The 20,987-nt window shown below is 46.5% G+C and overlaps 1 protein-coding gene across 2 annotated transcripts in view; it reads left to right on the top strand.

The window, feature by feature from the left end:
• LOC137522936 (phospholipase A2 inhibitor NAI-like) overlaps positions 1 to 20,219 on the top strand; it is a 33,801-nt gene extending 13,582 nt beyond the window's left edge. For both annotated transcript variants that reach the window (XM_068243092.1, XM_068243093.1), the window contains exons 2-5: positions 8,868 to 8,984; positions 15,607 to 15,759; positions 16,417 to 16,557; positions 18,685 to 20,219. In XM_068243092.1, coding sequence (XP_068099193.1) covers positions 8,868 to 8,984; positions 15,607 to 15,759; positions 16,417 to 16,557; positions 18,685 to 18,881 — 608 coding nt within the window. In that variant the 3' untranslated portion in view covers positions 18,882 to 20,219. The remainder of the gene's footprint in view (positions 1 to 8,867; positions 8,985 to 15,606; positions 15,760 to 16,416; positions 16,558 to 18,684) is intronic.
• Positions 20,220 to 20,987: the final 768 nt, after the last annotated feature.

Genomic DNA, 20,987 nt, shown 5'->3' with positions numbered 1-20,987 from the left:
TCACCCACCACTGTATAGCATTGTGCTCTGAGTCGCTGCTGGGAACAGTAGTACACCGCTCACCCACCTACCACTGTATAGCATTGTGCTCTGTGTCGCTGCTGGGAATAGTAGTACACCGCTCACCCACCACTGTATAGCATTGTGCTCTGTGTCGCTGCTGGGAACAGTAGTACACCGCTCACCCACCACTGTATAGCATTGTGCTCTGTGTCGCTGCTGGGAACAGTAGTACACCGCTCACCCATCACTGTATAGCATTGTGCTCTGTGTCGCTGCTGGGAACAGTAGTACACCGCTCACCCACACTATATAGCATTGTGTTTACTGCCACTCTGTGTCTCTGCTGGGAACAGTAGTACACTGCTCACCCACCACTGTATAGCATTGTGCTCTGTGTCGCTGCTGGGAATAGTAGTACACCGCTCACCCACCACTGTATAGCATTGTGCTCTGTGTCGCTGCTGGGAACAGTAGTACACCGCTCACCCACCACTGTATAGCATTGTGCTCTGTGTCGCTGCTGGGAATAGTAGTACACCGCTCACCCACCACTGTATAGCATTGTGCTCTGTGTCGCTGCTGGGAATAGTAGTACACCGCTCACCCACCACTGTATAGCATTGTGCTCTGTGTCGCTGCTTGGAACAGTAGTACACCGCTCACCCACCACTGTATAGCATTGTGTTTACTGCCACTCTGTGTCTCTGCTGGGAACAGTAGTACACCGCTCACCCACCACTGCATAACATTTATGACTGCATGCCGACAAAAAGCAAATTGCTATCCGCACGCTTCTTGTCCGCATGCAAGGCCTGGGTTGTTGTGTCTCAAAGCGTGGCCTTCTCCTCCTGCGTCGCCCTCCTCCTGTTCCATCACGTGTGCTGCTGCTGGGTTAGCGTTACCGGTCCCTTTTCCTGGAACCTCTTATCTGTATTACATTTATGACTGCATGCCGACAAAAAGCAAATTGCTATCCGCACGCTTCTTGTCCGCATGCAAGGCCTGGGTTGTTGTGTCTCAAAGCGTGGCCTTCTCCTCCTGCGCCGCCCTCCTCCTGTTCCATCACGTGTGCTGCTGCTGGGTTAGCGTTACCGGTCCCTTTTCCTGGAACCTCTCATCTGTATTACATTTATGACTGCATGCCGACAAAAAGCAAATTGCTATCCGCACGCTTCTTGTCCGCATGCAAGGCCTGGGTTGTTGTGTCTCAAAGCGTGGCCTTCTCCTCCTGCGCCGCCCTCCTCCTATTCCATCACGTGTGCTGCTGCTGGGTTAGCGTTACCGGTCCCTTTTTCCTGGAACCTCTCATCTGTATTACATTTATGACTGCATGCTGACAAAAAGCATGTTACCTGTGCAAAGAAAACAGACATTTCCCGCATTTAAAAGACAGTTTTCCCTTTGAAACTTTAAAATCGATTTTCTCAAAAACTATAAGCTCTTTTTGCTAATTTTTTTTCCTTTTGTACCCACTCCCAAGGTGCACATACCCTGTAAATTTGGGGTATGTAGCATGTAAGGAGGCTTTAAAAAACAATTGACTTCCATTATGTTCGGAGTTCGGCTCGAACACCCGAACATCGCGGCCATGTTCGGCCTGTTCGGCCCGAACCCGAACATCTAGATGTTCGCCCAACACTAGGCGTGAGCAGGGGTGTGGCAGGGGTGTGGCTTAAGTGTCCCTCTTTCTCATCTCAAAAAGTTGGGGGTATGGAAGCCTGTTATCTCAACTTGTGGCTTGTGACTGAACCCAAATCACATTACAATAAACAAAAGCAGAAATTTGGGCTCCTGCAGTTAATGGATGATGTTGGCACCCCATAGGTGCTAATGCAAATATTGGCTATTAGAATCCCAAAGAAGAAATGTGAGGGCTTGATAGACAGCGGGCTCTGGGCCTCTCTAACCGGATTTGTTATGTTTTGAGAATTAGAAAGTTATCTTTTTTACATTTTTTTGTATTTTATATTTATAAATATTTTCTTTAAAAAAATATTTTTAAATTTATCATTTTTAAAATGATAAGGTTAGGGGGGGGGGGTTAGGAGGGGGGGTTAGGGTTAAGCATCAGAAAGGGGGGTTCTAAGGTAAGGCATCAAAGGGGGGAGGGTTCTGTGTGACAGAAAGCTTGGGTTTAGTTGTAGTAAAATATTGGTAACATGTAACAATGTTTTACTATCGTTATTACCACTGTATTGTGAGAAAGCACGGAGGAGCCGCCGCCATGAGCCAGCGGCGGGCGGCTCCTCCCGCATACAGCAGCCTCACACACGGGGAGGCAGCCGCCTCCTCCCAGCATGGGGCGGCTGTTCCCGTGCAGAGGCATGCGGAGCGCGGAGAAACCGCCGCGTTAGACGCGGCGGTTGGCCCGCATGCCTCCGCTGTGGAGGCACAGAGCAGGGCTGCTGTGGCTGGGACATGTAGTCCCTCTGGAGTTAGAGTGACGCGCGCGCGCGCACTCAGGCAGAACATAAATGCCAGCCAGAGATAGTCAGCTGACCAGGTTGGTCAGCTGACCCTGGCTTCCCTCCTGATTGGTCCAGCACTTAGGGAGGGGCTGAAGAGGCCTCCATGTATATATATGGCCAGCTGTTCATTTGTTCCTGGTCTGGCGTTGCGTTCACATACGTGGGAGCACCCAGATCCGTTAGTCAGATCCGTTAGTGTGCCGGGACCAGCTGGAGCTGTAATCCTACACTAAGCTAGATTCCGTTGATAGCTTAAAGTACTAGTTTGATTGTGATATTTGTTATGACTTCTTGCCTGCCTTGACTACTCTTCTGTACTCTGATCTTGTACCTCGTTATTTCTGATTCTCCGTTACCGAACCCCAGCTCGCTCCTAGACTCTGTTTCTGCCTCCTGATTTTGTACCCCGATATATCTGATACCCCGTTGCCGAACCCTGCCTGTACTCTGACTCCGCCTTTTGTCTGCTGATCTTGTACCTTATCTGTCTGTGTGGTTACGACTCGGCTTGCCCGACCCCGAGAACCGACCTCACGATTGGAGGCGGTTCCCTGTCCCGTCAATGACACTTACGCCTGAGTGTCACTTTCGGACTTTCCTCCCCACTGTTAGTCTGACTCCTCCCGTCTTGGAGAGCTCAGACCTGTGGAAGGAATCTGTGCAGTTCTCCTTGCTGCACTGAGGCTAGTCCTCTGTATTACTGTTGCACCAATCACTACACTCTACTCAGGTGACCAGAGGTTAGCTAGTATATTGGATTATCGGTGATACTGCAGATCACATATAATCTGATATACGTCTGTATTCCCTGTGATACTGCAGTTCACCGGTAATCAGACCTCTCTGTGCTTCACCGAGCGTTACAGAACGCCAGACCACAAAACTATGGAATCACGCACTGATCCTCTGACTGTGCTTGCCACTTCGGTGGATAACATCCATCAAGCTTTGGGCCAGCACAAAGCCTTAATTGATGCCCTTTCAGGCTCTGTGAAAACCCTCCAGACGTCAGTTGATTCAGTGCGATCCTCTCCTAGTGATGATATACGTATGCCTGTACCCGAGAAATTTTCCGGCCACAAGTCTGACTTCCGGAATTTCAGGAGTAGAGTGCTATCATATTTTGAATTGAGACCCCGATCTTTGGGGACTGAGACCCAACGGGTCATCTTCATTAAGACCTTGTTGACTGGTGACTCCCAGTCCTGGGCATATAACCTACCTCCTACTGATACTGCTTTGACCTCAGTGGAGGAATTCTTTAAGGCTATGGCTGTGATTTATGACGACCCTGACCTTGCTGCGTCTTCGGAGCGGAAGCTCAAACTTTTGCGGCAAGGCAGAGGATCGGTCGAGGACTATGCGGCGGAATTCCGCAGGTGGTCAGCCACAGCTAGATTTGGCAACTTTGCACTAATGGACTACTTTTTGTCTGGGTTGTCGGAGGAGGTCTCTGATCTTATGTTAACCGTACCCGAGCCCAAGACGATTGATGAGGCCATAACATCGGCCATCCGAGTTGATCGCAGGTTGCGCCATCAGAGGCAGGCTAGGGGCAGTCACCGTGTCAGGGTGACATCGTATGCAGCACCATCTGCTACACCCCTAGTAACACCTTCTCCGCCTGTCTCACCCTCCCCGGCCTTGCCGCCGCCCGAACCTATGCAGATTGGTCGGTCGAGACTGACCCAGGTGGAGCGAAGGCGGAGAATGACAGAGCAGCTGTGCCTGTATTGTGCAGCAGCAGGGCATAGAGTTCGAAACTGCCCTAACAGGTCGGGAAACGAGTTTGCCTAGGAGTAGTGGGGGGTGACACCCTGGGCGCACAAATTCCACCCCTTAAAGAAAAGAAATTACTGCTCCCTTGTACTGTTACATGGGAGGATAAATCTGTATCCACTGAAGCCTTTATTGACTGATTGAATTTTGATTTTGCTCAGGAGTTGGGCCTTCCACTCACTCCTGTGAGACCCCCCGTTCAGGTTACGGCAGTGGACGATTCCCCTTTGCAACGGAATCATGCCCTGTCACAGACTCCGATGGTGGGACTCACCATAGGGGTATTGCATGGGGAGGAGTTACAATTTTTCGTTTTACACATGTCAACCTCCACTATTATCTTAGGTATGCCGTGGTTGCAAGTCCATTCACCGCACATAGACTGGGCCACAGGCCAGTTAACCTCCTGGTCTCCCCATTGTTTTCAACAGTGTTTGGGGAGATTAACATTGGGACAGACCAGAGTTCAGGTGGAAGGTGTACCAGATCAGTATACTGAATATTCTGATGTTTTCTGCCCTAGAGCAGCCGATAAATTGCCTCCACATCGCCCTTTTGACTGTCCCATTGATCTCCGTTCTGGTTGTGTACCCCCCCGGGGTCATTTGTACAATTTGTCGGGGCCCGAAAAATTAGCTATGCAGGAGTACATCAAGGAGAATCTGGCCAAAGGCTTTATCCGCCCGTCCCGGTCACCTGCTGGGGCAGGTTTCTTCTTCGTAAAAAGAAAGACGGAGGCCTGCGGCCTTGCATCGACTACCGCGGTCTTAATAAAATTACGATAAAGAATCGCTATCCGTTACCCCTCATAGACGATTTGTTCACACAGATCACTGGCGCCCAGATCTTTTCTAAACTGGATTTGCGGGGTGCGTACAACCTGGTACGCATAAGACAGGGCGATGAATGGAAAACGGCCTTTAATACACCTGACGGGCATTATGAGTACCTGGTGATGCCCTTCGGGTTATGTAATGCCCCGGCCGTTTTTCAGGAGCTCATCAACGAGGTTTTCAGAGAGGTGTTGGGGAAATTTGTTCTTGTTTATTTAGACGATATCCTCATCTTCTCCAACAATCTCTCTGAACATAGAACTCATGTGAGGTTTGTGTTGAACAGGCTAAGGCAGAATCTATTGTACGCAAAATTAGAAAAGTGTATCTTCGAGGTAACATCTGTCGTTTTTCTGGGGTACATAATTTCTACTACAGGCCTGTCCATGGATCCAGCCAAGGTCTCCGCTGTGTTAGAATGGCCTCAGCCGGTAGGCTTGAAATCACTTCAGCGGTTTCTTGGCTTCGCCAACTATTACAGGAGGTTCATAAAGGGGTACTCTACGGTGATTTCCCCACTTACCAGTCTTACCAAAAAGGGTGCAGATACCACTCACTGGTCTCCTGAGGCGTTACAGGCTTTCGCCACCCTGAAGGGTCTATTTTGTTCCGCACCCGTCCTCAGACATGTGGATACGTCTTTTCCATTTATTGTGGAGGTGGATGCCTCGGAGGTCGGGGTGGGGGCTGTGCTGTCCCAGCGATCTGGCCTGCAGGGTAGATTGCACCCATGTGCTTACTTTTCCTATAGGTTCTCCCCTGCGGAAAGGAACTACGATATTGGCAACAGAGAGCTCTTAGCCATTAAGTTAGCCTTTGAGGAGTGGCGACATTGGTTAGAGGGAGCGGAGCATACGATTACGGTTTACACTGACCACAAAAATCTAGAATACATCGAGGGGGCTAAGAGGTTGAGCCCTCGCCAGGCCCGTTGGTCATTATTTTTTTCTCGGTTCTCTTTCATTATTACGTACACCCCAGGTAGCAAAAACGTCAAGGCGGATGCCTTGTCCAGGTGTTTTGAGTCTGAAACAGCACAGCCCTCCATTCCAGAGACTATTGTTCCCCAGAGGTTGGTACTGGCCGCAACAGAGACTTGGGAGGATTGGAAGGGGACTTTAACTCCCTTTCAACAAGACATCCCGGAAGGAAAACCCGCAGGGGTGCTGTTCATTCCGTTACCGTTCCGTCTCCAGGTTCTGGAGATGTTCCATACGCATAAAAATGCTGGGCATCCTGGAGCATCTAGAACTCAGGATCTGGTAGCCAGATGCGCCTGGTGGCCCTCCTTGGCAGCTGATTGCAAGGAATACGTGAGGGAATGTGCGGTTTGTGCCAAGAGCAAACCCTCCCGGCTGGCACCTGTGGGTACCTTGCAGCCTTTACCCACCCCGAGTGAGCCATGGACTCATTTGTCCATGGATTTTGTGGGCGAACTTCCCAGGTCAGAAGGCATGTCGGTCATTTGGGTGGTAGTCGACCGTTTCAGTAAAATGGCCCATTTCGTGCCCTTGAAAGGACTCCCCTCAGCCCAGGAACTGGCTGACCTGTTTATCACACATGTGTTCCGGCTGCACGGCATTCCGGAAAACATAGTCTCGGATCGGGGAGTCCAGTTCGTTTCTAAATTTTGGAGGGCATTCTGCCAACAAATGGGTATGAAACTGTCATTTTCATCGGGCTACCACCCACAGACCAATGGGCAAACGGAGAGAATCAACCAGTCATTGGAGCAATTTCTGAGGTGCTATGTTGCGGAGACACAGAATGACTGGGTCAAATTTCTGCCTTTCGCGGAGTTCGCACAAAACAATCTAAAGAGCTCTTCTACCGGATTCTCTCCGTTCCAGGTTGTGTCTGGAAGATTGCCCAAATTCTCACCATTACCAGTGGTCTCCACCCCATTTCCAGCTCTGGAGGCCTGGCAGAGGTCTTTTAAAGACATTTGGCGCACGGTGAGAAATAATTTACAAAAGGCGTTTTTTAGTCAAAAGAGTCAAGCTGATAAAAGACGTTCAGTAGAGTGGAGCTTCCAGCCAGGAGACTTGGTTTGGGTGTCCACACGTCACTTGACCCTGAGACAGCCCTCTGACAAACTTGGCCCCAGGTTCGTGGGTCCATTCCCAGTTACTAGGAAGATCAACAATGTCACATATATCGTTGATCTTCCCACCAGCATGCGTGGGGTGAGGTCTTTCCACGTATCACTTCTCAAACCGGCAGTCCAGGTGGGTCCCGCTCCTCCTCCTCCTGTCTTAGTCGATGCCCAACCCGAGTATGAGGTGGAGAAAATCATAGATTCACGTACGGTACAGAACTCGGTGCAGTATCTCGTACATTGGAAGGGGTACGGCATTGAGGAGAGGCAATGGGTACCTCGGAACCGCATGCATGCGGACGAATTAGTGAGAGAATTTCATGCAGTACACCCAGAAAAACCTGGAAGGAGCTGTCCGGAGTCCACTCCTCGGGGGGGGGGGGGTACTGTGAGAAAGCACGGAGGAGCCGCCGCCATGAGCCAGCGGCGGGCGGCTCCTCCCGCATACAGCAGCCTCACACACGGGGAGGCAGCCGCCTCCTCCCAGCATGGGGCGGCTGTTCCCGTGCAGAGGCATGCGGAGCGCGGAGAAACCGCCGCGTTAGACGCGGCGGTTGGCCCGCATGCCTCCGCTGTGGAGGCACAGAGCAGGGCTGCTGTGGCTGGGACATGTAGTCCCTCTGGAGTTAGAGTGACGCGCGCGCGCGCACTCAGGCAGAACATAAATGCCAGCCAGAGATAGTCAGCTGACCAGGTTGGTCAGCTGACCCTGGCTTCCCTCCTGATTGGTCCAGCACTTAGGGAGGGGCTGAAGAGGCCTCCATGTATATATATGGCCAGCTGTTCATTTGTTCCTGGTCTGGCGTTGCGTTCACATACGTGGGAGCACCCAGATCCGTTAGTCAGATCCGTTAGTGTGCCGGGACCAGCTGGAGCTGTAATCCTACACTAAGCTAGATTCCGTTGATAGCTTAAAGTACTAGTTTGATTGTGATATTTGTTATGACTTCTTGCCTGCCTTGACTACTCTTCTGTACTCTGATCTTGTACCTCGTTATTTCTGATTCTCCGTTACCGAACCCCAGCTCGCTCCTAGACTCTGTTTCTGCCTCCTGATTTTGTACCCCGATATATCTGATACCCCGTTGCCGAACCCTGCCTGTACTCTGACTCCGCCTTTTGTCTGCTGATCTTGTACCTTATCTGTCTGTGTGGTTACGACTCGGCTTGCCCGACCCCGAGAACCGACCTCACGATTGGAGGCGGTTCCCTGTCCCGTCAGTGACACTTACGCCTGAGTGTCACTTTCGGACTTTCCTCCCCACTGTTAGTCTGACTCCTCCCGTCTTGGAGAGCTCAGACCTGTGGAAGGAATCTGTGCAGTTCTCCTTGCTGCACTGAGGCTAGTCCTCTCCTCTGTATTACTGTTGCACCAATCACTACACTCTACTCAGGTGACCAGAGGTTAGCTAGTATATTGGATTATCGGTGATACTGCAGATCACATATAATCTGATATACGTCTGTATTCCCTGTGATACTGCAGTTCACCGGTAATCAGACCTCTCTGTGCTTCACCGAGCGTTACATGTATATATTGTTTTCATTTGGTGCCCAATTCATAACGGTATTTATCATGCACACTTTACAGATTAACATGGTTCCCATTTTTCCTTGTGCCTCTATTTCATGCACACCGCTAAACGCTTTCCAACTGCGTTTATTTGACTTTATTTGTCTTTGCAGCTAATGCCCTTACTTGTCGGGTATGTATTGCTCCATTAATGGATTTGTGCGAAGGTTCTACAATGGATTGTCCCTCGGGTCAGGTGTGTGCCCTCTCTGTGACTGAAGTATCCATGGGTAAGTGAGATCAGCTAATCTGCATAATACTAATTTACTGTGTTCAGTATCAGCAAATGGAGCTCTGAACAGATGATTACTAAAAGTTGCTATCTCAGTTCACGGTTTGTGTCAAGAACCCCCCCCCCAATATTACTCTAAAGTAAACTGTGATGTTTGCAACCTAAAAAATTGAATACTTACCTAGGAAGAGGGAAGCCTATGGGACCTCTAGAGGCTTCCCCTGTCCTCCTCCGCCAAGCCATTCCAATTCTGAGACCCACAAAAATCTTGAGTTTATGACCGCACTGCATCTACGAAGTAGCATGAAACATCTCGGGTCGATGCGCCTTGTTGATGATTGGCAGAGGAGAAAGTGCTGGAATGAGCCAGTGAAGGAGTATGGGGAAGCCACTAGATTATCCAGAGGCTTCCCTCTCCCGAGGTAAGTACCCAGATTGGTCTTTTTTTTTTTCCTGACAGGTACACTTTAAAATAGTCCAAGCAGTTTGTAAAATCAAGAACCAAAATCAGATGTCTCTGACTGAAATCTGACTGAATTAGCTACATGCTTGTTTCTGGTGTATAATTCAGACACTACTGCAGTCAAAAAGATCAGGAGGCAATTGACTGTTTTGCCTCCATGGGCCCATGGCCGAATTTGAAGCTAGGCCACAAAAGCCATGGCCTAGGGCACCCGAAAGCAAGGGGTGGGCAGCCGCTGGCTCACTCAAGCAGTTAAATTGCCAAACATGTAATCGGCAGTGGTCACAGACCCGGTCTGCGGCAGTGAAGGACATTACAGGATGAGGAGAACAGCACAGGATGAGGGAAACACAGGACCGGGGTGGGTAACGAGGTTATTAACTGGTCCTTGGGAAGTAAAATGCTTAAATCCCACTCTGCATGTGCCTCTGACTTCAGGTTCCCTTCAAGTTTTGAGAATGGTTCAGCTTACTGTGCTCGATCTCTGCCAACTATATTGTGATTCTCTCAAGCATAAACTTGAAGAACCAATGTATGGAAGAAAGGGGCACTACATCCATAGTTTGCATGGTAGTCAGTGTGAGCGAGCTACCCTTAAGGGCTGAGGCTCACTAGAAATCACAAGTTGCTCTAAAGAGCAATTTTAACTCTAAAAAAGCAATGAATGCAATTTTGAGCCCTGCATTCTGTGATTAAAAATTGCTTTGGAAATGCTACAGACATTGCGATTTTGGAAAATCTAAATTTTGTGGAAGCAAGGGCAGACAAATCACTCCTGAAAGTGCCCTAGTTGGCCCCAGGCCTTAAAGGAATACTATTGAACTTAACAAATTTCTGTCAATAACATAAATCAAAATTGCATTAACAGTCTGTGCAAACACAGCATATCTTTTTGCTGTGCACTGTTTATTTTTCTTTTAATCTACCTTCTAGACGGATCCTCTGACAAGCTGACGGCGACGGCTAATGGGGCAGCTCATTATGTCAGAGGGGATTCCTTGTTACAGTGCAGTAGTGTGTTATACTCATGTTTCCCCGTATAAGCCAACACTATTCAGCATGGCGTCTGCCACACTAACCTGCTATAAGGAGCGAGAGACAACCGCTCTCGCTCCTATTCTGCCCAGGCAATCTCCCAGGAGACTTCCGTGTCGGGCTGCCGCCGCATCATTAGTTGTTTGCCATTGCTACGCAACGGCAACCATAGGAGGAGGGCGCATCATTGCTTCTTCCCTTCGGCTCCTGCTTCCGTTGCGTAGCAATGGCAAACAACTAATGATGCGGCGGCAGCCCGACACGGAAGTCTCCTGGGAGATTGCCTGGGCAGAATAGGAGCGAGAGCGGTTGTCTCTCGCTCCTTATAGCAGGTTAGTGTGGCAGATGACATGCTGAATAGTGTTGGCTTATACGGGGAAACATGAGTATAACACACTACTGCACTGTAACAAGGAATCCCCTCTGACATAATGAGCTGCCCCATTAGCCGTCGCCGTCAGCTTGTCAGAGGATCCGTCTAGAAGGTAGATTAAAAGAAAAAGAAACATTGCAAAGCAAAAAGATATGCTGTGTTTGCACGGACTGTTAATGCAATTTTGATTTATGTTATTGACAGAAATTTGTTAAGTTCGATAGTATTCCTTTAAAGACTTTGAATACATTTATTTTATCAAGACTTAGGCTGGCCATACACTGGTCAATGCAGCCAGCCAATCAGAGAGGGATCTAATCTGATTGAATCTCTACACACATTGTACACAGATCTTCAATAGATTTTAGCATGAAACCTATTGAACATCTGTGCACATTTCCTGCAGAGTCCTTCAGGTTTCACAGTATCCCCCTTCCCCCGGGGCGTGGAGGGTGTAGGGACAACAAAGGCAACTACTCTCACCTGTTCGCTGCTGCTTCCTCCCTTGTCTTCTCACCACCACTGAGGCTTCTTCCTGTCTCTTCACTCCCAGGGAGCTGTGTGACTCATGGCTAAACGCTAAAGGCCAAACACTAGGGGCATCATGTGACTACTAGAAGCAACCAGTATATGCCCTCTAGTGCTTGTCACATGATATACAGTCCTGTGAAAACACAGGAAGATGTCCTGGCGGTGGAGAAAAGACACGGGAGGTAGCACCAACAGACAGGTGAGAGTAGCTCGGCTTCTGCACGGGTTGGCCCGAAATCAAATCCAGACCTGCCACCGATCTAGCGGAATATGTCCTCCAGCATTATCAACTGAAACACTTGATTTAGGCCGAAACTTGATCAGCTGGGAATCGTTGTGGCTGGGGTGTAGTGTAAACCCAGCCTTAGTCCTATATCTAAATTACTTCTTCCTGGGAGCTGAGAACAAGGAAACCTTCCTAGGTCCTATTCAGAACTTGAAGATAACACTGAAAAAATAGAGTGCATCATAAACGAATAAAGTCAGATTTTAAACCAGAGCAACGGTTTTCTGGGAGTTTCTTTGGACATAAGGATTCAGTCTTCCATTCTTCTGTTAGCAAAGCAAGAACTAAGAGTTCAGAGGGCACAGAGTTTCCTGTCAGCAAGAGCCGTTTCTCAGACGCATGTCATAATCCCCCCTAGGGGGCCTTCACATCCTGCATCGCAGTGGCAAAATGTACTCAGGCAAGAAGCATAATTCTGCAGTCTTCTATTTTTCTACAGTGAAATACACAGAGCAATCTAAACAGTGTATTTCGGACTTCAAAAAAAGCTTGAGAACTTGGTGGATGACACCACAGAACGTACAAAGGGGATTACCTTGTTATTAGAGACTCTATAGTGCTAACAATTAATGGTTCTCTGATGGGGTGGGGAGCTCACGTCCACTCCTGATTGGTTCAGGGGTCTCCCCTGGAATAGTGATGGTCATCTGGGGAGGTTCCCAAAGAGCCTTCCAGAAAATAAAAACACAAAGAAACACAGGAGCCCCTTATGGTGTAGTATATCAAAACAAAAAAATCAAAGCAAAAACGTGTGAATAATATATAAACAATATTATTTACAAAGGTAGGTTGCAAAACAAGCAACCACAGTATCAAGCAGGTGAGAAATTCCCATCCTCACTTGGGTCTCAAGAAGTCTTCCGTCAGCAGTTGGGTTGCTTGGGAAGAATGTTTAGTTAGACAGTCCAAAGGACTCTAACTCGACTTTCCACCCAAAGTGAATTTGGGGAGTGGGGGTTTAACTGGGAGGTAAAAGGTGCCCCAAAAGAAAGATGACTTAGATGAGTGATATTTGTAACCAAAAAAGGCTTACCTGAAGGCAGTAAACCACTAGGTGTTCCTATAGACTGTTTCTTTGTTTACAGAGACACTGTAATAACCTGACGAAGCAGGCAGTGACCTGTGAAGCGTGTTGTTTCCAGTGCTAATAAAGAATATTGAATTATTAATTTTAGTGGTGTTTGCCTTCAGGTAAGCCTTTTGTTACAAATATCACTCGCTTAAGTCATCTTTCCTTTGGGGCGCCTCTTACCTCACAGTTATCTCCCCTGGAATCATGTTCCTTCTCCTCAAACCAAAATCATGGCTAAGACACATTGGGCCATATGCAATTCACATTTTTTTCAAATGTTGGTGGGTTAAAATGCATTTTATTGACACATTTTGAAAATGGCCCATATGCAATTCACTTTTTCTCCTGAGTTTTCTCCTAGGAGAGAATTTTTCATCTTAGATTTATTATAATTTTTTAGCACTTTGCAATGGAAAAAGTACCAAAAAGAAGGTGAAAAAGTGCTATCAAAATGATTTTGAGTATTGAGCTGGTATTTTAAAAGGCATTTTATTGACAAGTTTGAAAAATTCACCAAGGAGAAAACTTAGGTAAGAAAGTGAATTGCATATGGGCCCTTGTCTCCTAGCCAGACGCAGGTGGATATATGATGGCAGGTCTCCTGACCCAGGATGTCCAGCACAATTTGAGAGTTGCTGCAGCTTTGCAGGGCCTCATTTACCAGTGCACACAATACTTAAAAGTGCAGAGGCGAAAGTCATCTCAGGTGTTATACTACTCACATGGGGCTTCATCCAGCCCTCTTCAGGTCACTCGGTCCCTTGCCGTCTCCCCGTGCAGCTCCTGTACCCTGCTGGACAGCCTGATTTTCTGTCCCAGTCGTGCTTCCTTGAGCATGTGCGGCCCAACCATACTGGCACCCCCATCACATTCCCAAGAGGCTTCAAGGGGGCTGGAGGAAGCGCCAAGTGAGTACAAAACCTGAGATGGCTTTGGTCTCAGATTCATGTAAGGCTGAATAGCAGCCTGTATCACTTCAGCTGGGTCTGTTGTGATGCTCCACAGGATCAACTTTAAAGGGACTCCGAGCTCAAACTAGAATAAAAATTTGAACTTACCCCGGGCTTTCTGCAGCTCAATGCTGGTCGGGAGGTCCCACGACGTACATCCGGGTCTTCTCCCAGTGCCTCTTCCAGAAATGGCTGGCCCGCAGCTCCCGGGGACACTCCTTTTCCGCATACATCACGTCTGACGTCACTACACCGGCCGCCTCGCGTTATGATGGCGGCCGGCGTGACAGTACGGCGCATGCGCGATTAAACCGCGCATGCATCGTACTGTCACGCCAGCCGCCGTGATGACGCGAGGCGGCCCCCGTAGTGAGCCCGACACTCGGGCCGAGTGTCGCCGGGAGCCAGCCATTTCTGGAGGAGGCACTGGGAGAAGACCCGGATGTACGTTGTGGGACCTCCCGACCAGCACTGGGCTGCAGAAAGCCCCGGGTAAGTTCACATTTTTATTCTAGTTTGAGCTTGGAGTCCCTTTAAGACACACTTCACTGACATAGTAGAATATAATATATTATTCAGGATACCCACTTTTAAGTTAACTATCCTAGTTTCAGCAACGGAAACGCTTCCCATATGTACTGTATATGTTGATGTATATTGATTTGTAACCCTGCCCTCCCCAGTGATATTTAGCCTAAGCTATTTAGTTATCTAGCCTCCTCCTACCAGTTCACTCTGGGAGACCAGGGCCCACATGCAGTTCAATTTTTCTCCTGACTTGGTGATATCTCCTAGGTGATATTTTTACACCTGGTCAATGAAATGCCTTTTAAACCACCAGAAAGCAAGAAAATACTCCAAATAATTTTGTAAGTACTTTTTCACCTTCTTTATGGCGCTTTTTCAATTGCAGAGTGCTGAAAACTTATTTAAACAGAAGATGAGAAAATATCTCCTAGGAGAAACCTCAGGAGAAAAATGTTATTGCATATGGGCCCAGGTGTTGTTTCTGCTCACTTCGGAACACACAACAAATAAACCTTCTGCAGTGATGCACCTTGCCAGCAGTAAAGATGTCGCCACCTGTGGTACATTTAAAGAGACTCTGTAACAGATTTTTCAGCCTTAGTTCTTCTATCCTATAAGTTCCTATGCCTGTTCTAATGTGCTCTGGCTTACTGCAGCCTTTCCTAATTGCACTGTCTCTGTAATAAATCTTATCTACTTTCCTCTGTCGTGTCTGTCGGGCTAAAGCTTGAGTGTGTGGAATGTGCAGGGCTGCTTGTGATTGGATAGAAGCGATACACACCCTCTGCAGGCCGCCTGCACACGCTGTATGACTAGCACACTCTGCTTATGTGAGCCTATCACAAGCTGGTTAGTTTATCGTAAGAGAACAGAGGCGCCAGCAGGATAAAAGGTAATAAACATTTTAAAATTTGCTGGGAGGCAGTGGTGGACTTACCTCCGGAAAGCAGACTCAAAATACTGTCTGAATTAAACAAATAAATTTATTATTGGTACCCCAAAAGATGTAACGCGTTTCGCAGGCACAGCCCGCTTCATCAGGCAATAAGATAGGGGACAAACAGTAGCTCGTCAGTAGCACGAATGGCACCTCTGTCTGGTTAGTTTGTTTGTAAACACTGCCTAAAACTGTTAATTACAAGCCAGGATTGCAGCAGAGAGTGGCAGAAACAGCACAGAGGGGCACAGGAGAAAATAAGGAATAGAATGGTATGCTTTTTATTGTAAGAATATTAGAGTACAGATTCTCTTTAAGAATGTAAATAAGGGGTTAAAAAAGATTTTACAATGGGAAAACACTGACTAATTCATTTACAAATCAATGCTGTAAAATAGATGCAATTTTAATCATTACGTTACATATTTTATATCTTTTTTCCCAGTTGGTGCTTATATAAAGAATAGTGAGTTTGCCATGTCCTGTGCCCCTAAGAGCATGTGTAACACCCCAGCCAGCGCCAGCACTCCTAATAGCAAGATCAAATTCAACACCTCTTGTTGTGACCGAGATCTCTGCACACCAAGTCTACCTGGATGTAAGTCCTTTTTGCTTCTTTCTAGGCATTCTTAAAGTAAACCTATTAATATTTAGTAAGAAAGCAGACCTGAACTCAAAACATCCTCTCTGCTCTACAAGATAAGAAACAGCATGACAATCTTTAAAGAAAAAAGCATGCAATTGTTAAAGCTGATACAAATCATGTAATACATTTGCTTTTGTGCACACGTAATATTGTTACAAGTTCCCAAAGTGCAGTTCATCTGCTCTGATAGCTGCCATTACATTTCCTTGCATAGCTGCTGTATTTGTATATTAAACATATCTAGTGATCACTTCACAGCTCTCGGCTTCTAAAGCAGAGATAGCTCATTTTCACAGCTAGGAATATAGCAGACAAAGTAATGTAAACAAGAGGATGTAATCACCTCTTTGGAAGTGGCCAGAAGCTGCCCACTGAAGCAAGGAACTTTCCACTGAATAAAGTGATGTGTTTAACTGTTTGGATGCTGTTCTGCTACAATTTTTTGTGGTAGAAGATTTTATGCTGTAAAAAATCTCTTAGAGCAAATAAGAAATGCTTAGTTTCCTACCACTTTAAAGATACCTCACTTCCTTTTGGTTTACCTCAGTGGATGATTCCTTTTCAGCCTCGTAGATTTTGCTTTACAGAGATCTTCCTTTATTTTTTCAGTGCCTGAAGATACTTTTGGAGGAAATGGACTGACCTGCCCCACCTGCACATCACTGAAGTCAGACTGGTGTTACTCCACACAGAACATGCAGTGCACTGGGAATGAGCGCATGTGTCTTCTAGAATCCACCCATGTTTACGGTAATTTCTCCATTCCTCCCAACTATTTGAGTTAAGAAAGAGGGACACTTTAAGACACACCCCTAACCATGTCCTAACCACACCCCTCACCATGCATGTCGCAAATAATTCAGAAACAAAAATGTAGTTTTATCATTCAGACCACACCGGTCCTCTCTATCATCAGTAGTTCTCCTTGATTTTAAAGGGGTTCTCTTAAAGAGAATCTGTATTGTTAAAATCGCACAAAAGTAAACATACCAGTGCGTTAGGGGACATCTCCTATTACCCCCTGTCACAATTTTGCCGCTCCCCGCCGCATTAAAAGTGGTTAAAAACAGTTTTAAAAAGTTTGTTTATAAACAAACAAAATGGCCACCAAAACAGGAAGTAGGTTGATGTACAGTATGTCCACACATAGAAAATACATCCATACACAAGCAGGCTGTATACACCCTTCCTTTTGTATCTCAAGAGATCATTGTGTGTTTCTCTCCCCCTTCTGCTCTCATGCACTGAAGTTTCAGGCTGCTCTTTTCTTCCTGCAAACAGCTTTGCCCTTGTCTGTAATTCTTCAGTATGTGAAAGCCCAGCCAGCTCAGAGGACGATTTATCCAGCTTGTAAAAGATAAGAGAGAAGAGAGAAGCTGCTCTAATCTAAATAACACACAGGCAGTATGCATAGAGGGGCCTGGAAGGGTGAGTTCATAGCAGAACCACAACACTGAAGAACTTGGCAGCCTTCCAGACACAGGCCGACAAGTCTGACAGGGGAAAGATACATTGATTTATTACAGAGACTGTTATAGTAGAAAGTGCTGCAGGAAGCCAGAACACATTAGAATAGCTTTTGGAACTTGTAGGATGATAAAAAACAGGATGCAATTTTTGTTACGGAGTCTCTTTAAATGTATAAAAAAAAGATAAAACTAACATTTACCTGGGGCTTCTATCGGCCCCCTGCAGCTGTAATGTCCTGTGCTGACCTCCTCCGATGCTCCGTTCCCCGCCGCCGGTAACCTGCTAATTATTCGTCTAACTAAACGAATAGAACTGCAGCTGCGCCCCCATGGCTGCGCGCGTGCTCGCTCCCGCGCGGGTCACTGGGCGTTAACTGCACAGGCGCAGTACAAAGTTTTCTTGCACTGCGCCTGTGCAGTAAGCTCCCAATGACGCGCACAGCCACAGCCGCAGCTCTATTCATCTAGTTAGACAATTAATTAGCAGGTTACCGGTGGCGGGGAACGGAGCATCGGAAGAGGACGGCGCGGTACATTACAGCTGCGGGGGGGCGATAGAAGCCCCAGGTGAGTGTCAGTTTTATTTTTTTTTACATTATATATATATATATATATATATATATATATATATATATATATATTCTGCCTGCCTTATTTCTACAGTTTCACAATGTTTTAAGTTTATTCCTAAATTTAATTCATTTCAACAAATGTGTGTTCTAGTCTTATTTATATGCAAAATGTCTACCAGGCTTTTATTCTGGCATATTTTGGTGAGTTTTGACTTAAAGGGATACTTAAGTCCGGGTTCAGCGACAGCCGCCGTCAAGTGATTCTCCGTGTTCCCAGCCGCTATATCACCCTCTATGCTTCTATATCGTATATGTTATACGCTATAGCAGCATAGAGGATGATATAGTGGCTGGGAACGCGGAGAATCACTCGCGTTCCCAGCCTGTCGGCGGCTGTCGCTGAACCCGGAAGTAGCCGCCGGCGGGGACAGGAGGATCGGAGCGAGGCTGCGAGGGCACCATCCAGCTTCAGGGGGCTGAGGGATGCCCCAGGTGAGTAAAAATCATTTTTTATTTTTGACTTAAGTATCCTTTTAAGAATTGGAGGCCTAAAATTCTTGAAAAACATTTACCGCTTTGGACTCATAATTCCAGACAGAAATGCACCGCCAGGGAGGTTAATGTCTTTTTAATGCAATGCAACTGGCAATTATATCCGTTACTTAGCTTCAGTGAGGTGTAAATATCGATTGAAATTATATCAAATTAGTCTTATAGTGTTTACTGTGTTTAATGGATTCCTGCAAAACGTAATTTTGAGTGTAATCCCACTTTGAAAGACAATGTTATATACTACATATACTGCTATGACATAACTATTAGGTTTGTTTTCACAGCACCCATAGAGAGAATGGTCGCAGTTCGTGGATGCGCCACAAAGAGCATGTGTGATCTTGGAACTCAGACACTGACTTACGGACTCCTAAACGAGACGCTCAGGTTCCAGTGCACCAGCGGGACAACATCTCTGCACTGCCATCACCTTCTCCTCCTGATCACCAGTTTTTCCCTCATAAAAGTCATTTGCTTGTGAACTTTTCTACAGCTCAGACTATTAGCATTACCTTATTGACTTTAACAAGAATTTGAGCCTGGACCAGCGCAATGTTCTAGGTGGCCTAGTGGTTAACACTCTCACCTTGCAGCGCTGGGTCAACATCTGCAAAGAGTTTGTATGTTCTCCCCAATGTCTGTGTGGGTTTCCTCTGGGCACTCCGGTTTCCTCCCACATCCTAAAAACATACAGATAAGTAAATTGGCTTCTCCCTAAATTGGAAAGATTGTGGAACCAGGCCGTGCTTCAAATCACCATAATCTTTATTCAAAAAAAGTAGACAACACTGTAATACCAAAACTGTGTCAATTAAAACCATAAAAACTACTCTACTAGATTGTAAAAATACCCCCTAAATTGGCCCTAGACTATGATACATACTCTACATGATACATACATAGACACATGACTATGGTAGGGAATAGATTGTGAGCCCCTCTGTAGGGTCAGTTAAGTGACAAGACAATATACCCTGTGCAGAGCTGCGGAAGATGTCGGCGCTATATAAATACTAAATAATAATAATATAAAATAAAGAAGTATCTGTAACCAGGCTGCTACAGTATATGAAATGATGTTTCCAGACAAGTCAACCTTACCACAAAACAAAAACAAACAAACAAAATATAAGGAAGAAAATGGCATATGATCACATGATCATGACCAGCCAAGAAGACTTTGTAGTGTTTGAGAAAAGCGATTTTTAAAAATCAAAGAACAGTTTTAACACCAGTAAAATTACATTTTGCTGTGGTACACTACACTGAGGACATAAGGGGGCAGAGGTGACACTGAATGCATAGGGGTAAAGAGGTGACACAGAAGGGGACACTGGAGGCACAGGAGGCATAGAGGAGGTACAAGGGGCGGAGATGACACAGTGTTTCGACAGATTCCGGTTAAGAACGAACCTACAGTCTCTATCTCGTTCCTTAACCGGGGACTACCTGTACACAGAACTATACTGTGTTCTCCTCAGGCTCTTTTAGCCGGGACGGTGCTCCACATGGCTAATTTTGGTGAGCACCCGGCTGTTATTGGCTTGCCTTCACATCCTCCTCCTATGCTTTAAGCAGAGCTCCCCCCCCCCCCCCCTTCCTTTGCACCCAACCCGGCTACTTTTCCCTGCCCCCCAGATGGAAATAATTCTAGGGAGAACACTGCTATAAAACATAACCAAATGCGTGTATGTTGTTTGCAGTTACAAAGTCCTTCAAGGTGTAAATTATATCTGTTATTATCTTTGTGTGAGACTTGAAACTTGTTAGTGCTGCATTTGTAAAACAATAAAGAACACAATTCCTGGTGACCATCCTATTTTTGTATTACATGCTGCATTTGTTGCCTTTTTCAGCCATTCTAAAAAGAAGGCATTGTGGCAGTTTGCTTGGAGCTAGGCATGGATGGTCGGAAATGGCAATTTCCGATTCTGCGGTAAATCCGCATTCCGCCATTGCCAAATACCGATTCCGCTTTCCGCTAGCAATTTCCGCATTCCAATGCGGAATTTCCGCCGGAAATTGCGGAAATTCCGCCCGACAAAAACATCGATTTTCTCAAAAACTATAAGGTCTTTTTGAAAACTTATTTTGCATCTTGTTCAGGATATTCTGTTTAATAAACCCTGAAAATTTGGTGTTTCTAGGACTTACGAGGGCTTTGCTATTAACCGCGAAAGTCAGCGGATTTTTACTGTATAGTAAATGCAGAAAATAGGCAGAAGCAGATTTTCTGCATTTTACATTACAGTAAAAATCCGCCGACTTTAGCGGTTTATAGCAAAGCCCCTGTAAGTCCTAGAAACACCAAATTTTCAGGGTTTATTAAACAGAATCTCCTGAACAAGATGCAAAAAAAGTTTTCAAAAAGACCTTATAGTTTTTGAGAAAATCGATGTTAAAGTCGGCCGGAATTTCCGCGATTTCCAGGGGAAATCCGCCTAACGCACTTGCATTACCGATTTCCGCATTCCGATGCGGAAATGCAATTTCCGATCGGAATTTCGGAAATTGCATTTCCGCGGAATCCAAATGAGCATCCCTACTGGTAGGGGAGGGGAAAAAAAGAGGACCAATCAGAGGAGGA

The sequence above is a fragment of the Hyperolius riggenbachi genome, chromosome 6 (genome assembly GCF_040937935.1).
Source record: "Hyperolius riggenbachi isolate aHypRig1 chromosome 6, aHypRig1.pri, whole genome shotgun sequence".
NCBI lineage: Eukaryota > Metazoa > Chordata > Amphibia > Anura > Hyperoliidae > Hyperolius > Hyperolius riggenbachi.
This window is presented reverse-complemented; position numbering and strand designations above follow the sequence as displayed.